Here is a 6850-nt window from a genome sequence, read left to right as displayed (position 1 = left end):
GGTACCAAGATCCAGAAGGAAGCTCAGAGGGGACAGAGCTTTCTCTGTCATGGGCCCCAAGTTATGGAAGGACTTGCCTTTGCAGGTTAGAGAGGCCCCTTCACTGTCCACTTTTAAAGCTCGTCTTAAAACCCATCTATTTTACTTGGCTTTCAACTCCAGCAGGATGTAGTTTTAAATTGTAGGTTTGTCTATTTTTAAACTGGAAGAGTTTTTTTCTTATTATTATTTATTTATTTTTTAATTGTTATGTTGTGTTTTAATGTACAGCACTTTGTATCAGCTGTGGTTGTTTTAAAGTGCTTTATAAATAAAGTTGGTATGGTATGGTAGTTACTTTAACCAGTAATTAATCAATGTCTGCATTTACAATACAGACAGATTTGCACAAATGGACCAAGACCCAAACTGTGTTTAATTTGTTACATAGACCAGCATAAAATATGCAAATAAATGTATCTAAAGCAACATGCTTCAGATACAATGTCACATATATTTCTATTATGAGTCAAGCTATGTGTTTATAGCAGTTTCAAGAACCGCCAATTATCATTGAAGGTCACTGGACACAGGAGATGCCTTGCTATAATATAGTTAAACGTTAATCAATGAACCAGAGCGGGGAAATAATACTTAGATCTCTTAGATGTCGCAAGCATGGGATCAGAACAAGATTTGCAAATCAAAACAAGATTTACAAACCAAATACATTATCAAATAATACACAAATGAGTATCAAAGTGGGTAGTTTTGTCTCTGTAGCAACAACTGCATGAAGTGCCATTCAATCAGTAATTAAGAATACAGGCCACTGTGGATAATGTGGCATTATTCAACTCATGTTATATATTTCTTCCAATCTATGAATTATAGCATTAGAAAAAATCAAGATACCTGTGATAAAGCACACCATAAGAACAAAAAATGGTGTTGTATACTAGTTAATTAATATTATTGAAGTTAACCGTCTCTCAATAAAGTGTAAATTTCAGGAAAAAACCTTTTCTTTACATTGAGAAAATCATCAATTGTTTTCTTTAAATTGAAAACTGTCGACAGTTTTTAATGGTTACATGGTACTGACAGCTAACCTGAACATTGTAGCTGATTACAGCTTATACACTAGTGTTTGGATAATAAAGGGAGGACGTCCATGTTATTCAACATGTTAGTGATACTCCACGTGCTACTGACTAAATTTTAGCTAACCTTAACAGTGATGCTAATTTTCAGCAGTGGATGGCCTGATTCAAGTTCGACCAATATTCACATTTTGACAAGCTGTTTTTAAATTTCTCCAGAAATGTTGTAGTTGTTTTTTATTAATTTTCCAGATTCCATTGAGATTCTGATTCAGAATTAATCACTTTCCGCCCACTTTTAACTAATAAGGCAAAACTAAATGCTGCAAGTACTTTTTCTGATTAGTGTTTTAGTGAGTTGCTGTTAAAAAGGAAAGTCAGACATCTGTCCATTTAGTAAACACATTTTTATTCAGGTTGGTAGCAAAAACAGCACCTCAGGACAACAGTGTGACGTGGGCAGCTTCCTAAGGGGTTGAACAGTTTCAGTTACAGAACACGCACAGGGAAGACATGCACAACCTACTGTAGGAGGCAATTTTAAAACAAAAGTTGACCAACAACACTGAAACTCTGTTTCAGTACATTCACATTCCTTTAACAGGATCACTATCCATTAAATGCAACAAAATGGCCCTTCATGAATGGTTCAGCACTTGCATAGACTTCATGGGAGTGTGCTCTATTTTATTTATTTATTTTTTCCTTTCTTCCCTACTTGCAATTTGCCCAAGTTGAAATTCACTGGTCGGTGCAAAACTACTTCTTTTAGTACAAACAGTCAGACATCAGACAAACTGAATGAGTTCATTGGTCCCTTTCAGATCTTTGGTAGTGTTAGGATCATTCATTGCTTCATGTAACACATGTTTGTGCTCTATTGGAGAGTGGGCAGAAAGCATTTTACTTCAGACTGTTTTATTACAATAGTGGAGGTGGGTGAGCAGTGAGTATAAAACTACCAGAGAGGCAGAGGAGATCAAAGCAGGCAGGTAGCTGCACCTCTAATCTAGACAGCTCAATCCTCAATGACCTCGGAGGACTCGGACACCACCCTGCCGTCCTTGGTCTCAATCATCTTGATGACGACGTTTTTCTTGGTCTGGGTGGTGGTGCTGTAGCCGCCGGCGCTGCCGCTACCGCTGCTGAAGCCACCAAGGCCGCTGCCGTAACCGCTGCCATAACCGCTGCTGTAACCGCTGCTGTATCCGCTGGAGTAGCTGCTCTTCATACTGTCTGCAGGGAAACTGCTGTAGCTTGCTGTTTAGATCAAACCAGACGAATGTAAGACAATGTGCAAATTTAACAAACTGTGAAAAGGCTTCAAAGTCCATTTGAAGTTGACTTACTGCTCTGCTGGGAGATGTTGATGGCCTTGATGCCGTTTGCCAGTCTGTCTTCCTCTCCCTCCAGCAGCTTCCTGTAGGTGGCGATCTCGATGTCCAAAGCCAGCTTGACGTTCATCAGGTCCTGGTACTCTCTGATCTGGCGGGCCATGTCCTGCTTGGCTCTCTGCAGTGCCTCTTCCAGTTCCTTGATGCGGGCCTTGGCATCCTTCACCGCCAGCTCGCCGCGCTCCTCAGCCTCTGCAATCTGGGCCTCCAAGTTGGCACGCTAATAATTGACAGAAATAAGTTAAACTGATTATGAAATAATGATATAATGTGGCTTATAGTCTTGTTCCATGCTGGGTGAACCTATCTTCTGTACCTGTCCCTTGATGGCATCAATCTCTGATGTGAGTCTCTGAATCATGCGGTTGAGATCTGCAATTTCTGTTTTGGTGGCTCGCAAGTCATCCCCATATCTGTTGGCGGATGTCTGCATCTCTTCATACTAAATGAGCATCAAAGAAAGGAGGTCTTAGAAACTGCCTCGGTTCTTGCTGAAACCAGGAAGTGTTAATATCTTAAATGAGATCTTTAATACCTTGGTCTTGTACCATGTCTCTGCCTCAGCACGGGTGCGGTTGGCGATATCCTCGTACTGCGCCCTGACCTCAGCCACAATGGCATCCATGTCTAGGTTACGGCTGTTGTCCATCTCCACAATGACTGAGGTGTCCTTGATCTGGCTCTGGAGCTCACGCAGTTCCTGAGGAAATTTAAACAAAAGTCAGGGAGAGAACAAAGGAGAAGAATTAGTCAACCCTAGTTCTTGAGGAAATCCATCCCACTACTATGTTTCCATAGATGGTGCAAGAGTCGGATCAAAATGCTTAACAGATGTTCAAAGAATATGCATCAAAGCAAATTCATGCTCCAAAATTAAACCACAAACATTATAGGAATGCCATGACTGGAATAATAAATCAATAACTGACTAAGTTCAGAGACTTAAGAAGCTAAGAAACAATTAACACCAACAAGAACAGTCTGTGCCGTACCTCCTCGTAGATCGACCTGAGGAAGTTGATCTCATCTGTCAAGCTCTCCAGCTTGGCCTCCAGCTCAACCTTATTCATGTAGGCCTCATCCACATCCTTAAAAAGACATGCTTGTTAGAATGGCACATCAAGATAGAGCAGTGGATAGAGGAGTGGAACAATGTTTACCTTTTTGATGAGGACAAAGTCGTTCTCACACTCTGTGCGCTTGTTGATTTCATCTTCATACCTGAGAAGGTAAAAGTAGAGTTTGTCACAAGGGTTTGAGTACATACAAAATCTCATCACATATTCTCTTCATCCCATTTAGTCTGATGCTACTCTAGGTGGCAGTAGTTGTCCATAAGTGCCTTGTGCACCTCCCTCAGACATCTGCCTCACAGTGTTAACTCATGGTGAAGTGAGGGAGTTGTTACTGATATTTTTCCTTTGGGAACTTCTTAGTTCATATACTACTTTTATCTTTGGACAAGCAGCAAACGTAAGTTTCTAGTTGCCAGTTTCTGTTGTAGCCTTGTTAGAGTATTTAGCTCTCTCTTTGTAGTACAAACTCTCTCTGACAGCCAACTCGGTTAAATGAGTTGTACCAAAAGTGTACTGGGTGTCTGTAGCATGCTTCCTTAGTGTTGTAATTCCCTGATGTTTGTATGACGTAAGCTGACGGACAGATGTAGGGAGGAGTCCCTGTAATGCTGATATCTCACTAGAACCCAACAGATGGATCCTACAGAAAGCCAGTCTGTATTAACCCTGTCGACACTCACTTGTTCTTGAAGTCCTCCACCAGGCCCTGCATGTTGTGCAGATCGGCCTCCAGCTTCATCTTGTCATTGCCCAGACTGTCCAGCTGTCTGCGGAGGTTGGCGATGTAGGCCTCAAACATTGCGTCGATGTTGGAGCGGGTGGTGGTCTGTCCCTGCAGCAGGTTCCATTTGGTCTCCAGCATTTTGTTCTGCTGTTCCAGGAAACGAACCTAAACATAGGCAGAAGGCGAATAATTAGCAGTGATCATTTTAGGATATCCATTCCATTCAAGAAACAATCAATAAAGACATAAGGAATGGCTCACATGCCTGTTTCTTGGTGGTTAAGTGACTTCATAATCAGAAATTTGGACTATTGCAGAACTTTCTAGATATATACATAACATAGCTTTAAGGTTCATGTCTGCACTGTGCCTGCAGCCTCAGTTCCTCTCATTCATTTGTTTTCCAAGGCTGTTTTTTCCACACTAGCCAACAGGAAGGACTCCATGACATATGCACATCCTGACAGGATTTAGGTGGTCGGAAAAAAAAGGGCAGTGATGAAGGAATTGAGCTAGTTAACCCTTCTCTTTCACGCCTTCCTGTTTTTAGGATAGACAAAAGGGGAGTGGCCAAGTCGCTACTGCTGCCCGATGTAGAAAGGTAAATATTTAACTGTATATTACAGGCTTGATGAGGGAGGAATGTGAAGAAGAAAGTGATGAAAGGGTTGCCTAAAAGTGTATGTGTGTTTTTGGGGGGCGTATTTGCTTTGTGGTGGTGAGCTTACATTTTTGAGACGACTAAAAGGGTGATAACAAAAGCAGATCAGACAACTCAGTGGACCTTGGACTCTGCTACTGCGGATCAAATGGCTTCAGACGGTCTTAAATTGACCATTGAGTAAGTATACACAGCAAAGTGACTCAGAACGCTACAGATGGACAAAACAAACTTTGGCTGAAGTTTATCTGTTCAGTTTTGACTTATGCAAAACATCCCTTATCTTCATTTAATCATTGCACCAGGAGGCGGAGAGTCGATACACGGCCAGTCAGCTGGCAGTGGACAGAACATGAAACCAGTTGGCCTTTTTAAATATTAACTCATTACTGAGACCTCAGGGGACTGATACTCTCCTGGACATGCACACACAGGGCACACACAGAGAGTTGATTTGAAAGATTAAAAGTTGCTCTATTCATCCAGTCATAGGACAAACCTTCTATAGGATGTTACTGTCAAGGTAACAAAAGGCAGTATTTAATGACTCTGTGTCTGAGTGTGTGTGGTATGAGGCAATAGGATGGAGGACAGGGCAGCATAAACGGCCACACCCGAACTGAGGGAGGGACCATTCCCAAGGTAACCCATATCACAAGCTCTTAGCTCTGCCCTGACACACCCTTAAGCTTTTTTTCCCCTTTCTTTCTCCCTTCTCTTCATGTCTGTGTCTCATTTAAATTTGGCATTTTGACAGCCAGATCCAGAAGATAGAAAGCTGAACCCTGTGTAGCCTGTGTTTCATTTGTGGGAGGTGAGGAAAGCAAACAGAGGAACATAAATCAACTTTCTCTATGCAAAACAAGGGAGGAAGTCAATGTTGCATGGCATGTGCTGAACATATGGGTCTCTTTTCAAGGTTGTATAAGAATGTCACAACTACAAGCAACTTTTACTCTGTTTAACTGAACTTGGAACGCTACCAAAACATTTTTCACCAGTTTGGAGAGGAAGTTTTTACACACATAATGTCACAGGCTCTTACCTTGTCAATGAATGAGGCAAAGCGATTGTTGAGGGTCTTGATCTGTTCTTTCTCTTGGGTACGGACAACTGAGATTGTGGGGTCAATCTCCAGGTTCAGAGGGGCCAGCAGGCTCTTGTTCACGGTGACAGCAGTGATGGGGGCCTGGGCAACCATGCTGCCTCCAAAGCCCATACCCAAGCCTCCAGCACCACCCATGCTGGAGCTGACGCTGTACGCAGAGCTGCTGGTGATGCCTGCTCCTCCATAGCCTGCTCCTCCATAGCCTGCTCCTCCATAGCCTGCTCCTCCGAAGCCCCTGCTGCCAGAACCTCCATAGGAGCTCTTGACTGTGAAGGTCTTGCGGGAGGTGATGCCACCTGGTCCAGCATAAGAGCTGCTGCTGAAGCTCCTTGGGGCATTTGAGCTCCTGTAGGAAGTGGTTGAGTTCCTGAAAGACATTGTGAAGTAGTTTTCTCTTTTGACTGAAGTAAGTTTTGGATGGTCAGAGCGATCTGTGATCTAATCAAGGCAGGCAGACAGGCAGGCCAGCAGAGGGGAGAGACCAAGGCGGATAGACAGAGGGGAATCTACCGAGGAGTTTTAAACCCTGCCTCTGCTGTGGGAGGGGACTTACACAAGTTGCAGATCTGGGTGAGAGGGAGGGCTGGGTTGTAACTCTACACCTCCCTGACACACTGCCCAGCCAGTCAAAACTATTACCCTCCTCTTCTACATGCTTCTCTAAGTTGATACAGAGATCTATTTGAAGAATTTCAAGAGGTGATACTTCTTTTCTCTCCCTTTCTTTGTGTATTCAAATGCAGAACATTGTGTGAGATCTGGAGATCTGATCAAATTTGAAAAAGTTCAATTTTAGAGAGTATTT

At 42.7% G+C, this 6850-nt stretch overlaps 1 protein-coding gene across 1 annotated transcript; it reads right to left on the bottom strand.

The window, feature by feature from the left end:
* Nucleotides 1-1470: 1470 nt before the first annotated feature.
* LOC103152763 (keratin, type II cytoskeletal 8-like) lies at nt 1471-6555 on the bottom strand. Its single transcript, XM_007573363.2, has 8 exons — nt 5983-6555; nt 4233-4441; nt 3637-3697; nt 3469-3564; nt 3012-3176; nt 2793-2918; nt 2432-2696; nt 1471-2342 (listed from the first exon to the last, which is right to left on the bottom strand). Exons 1-8 carry the CDS (start codon nt 6421-6423, stop codon nt 2101-2103), a joined length of 1605 nt encoding a protein of 534 aa, XP_007573425.1. The 5' UTR covers nt 6424-6555; the 3' UTR covers nt 1471-2100.
* Between the last annotated feature and the right edge of the window lie 295 nt (nt 6556-6850).

The sequence above is a fragment of the Poecilia formosa genome, unplaced genomic scaffold (assembly GCF_000485575.1).
Source record: "Poecilia formosa unplaced genomic scaffold, Poecilia_formosa-5.1.2 Scaffold327, whole genome shotgun sequence".
Classification (NCBI taxonomy): Eukaryota; Metazoa; Chordata; class Actinopteri; order Cyprinodontiformes; family Poeciliidae; genus Poecilia; species Poecilia formosa.
Note: the sequence above shows the minus strand (reverse complement) of the source record. Positions and strands in the feature narration are given on the sequence as shown.

Excerpts from the sequence above, each read along its gene's own strand:
- LOC103152763 (XM_007573363.2), bottom strand. The coding sequence starts at position 6,423 with ATGTCTTTCAGGAACTCAACCACTTCCTACAGGAGCTCAAATGCCCCA. Across the intron at positions 3,177-3,468 it reads TCAGGTCGATCTACGAGGAG|GAACTGCGTGAGCTCCAGAG; the intron begins GTACGGCACAGA and ends AAATTTCCTCAG. Across the intron at positions 2,343-2,431 it reads CAACATCTCCCAGCAGAGCA|CAAGCTACAGCAGTTTCCCT; the intron begins GTAAGTCAACTT and ends TGATCTAAACAG.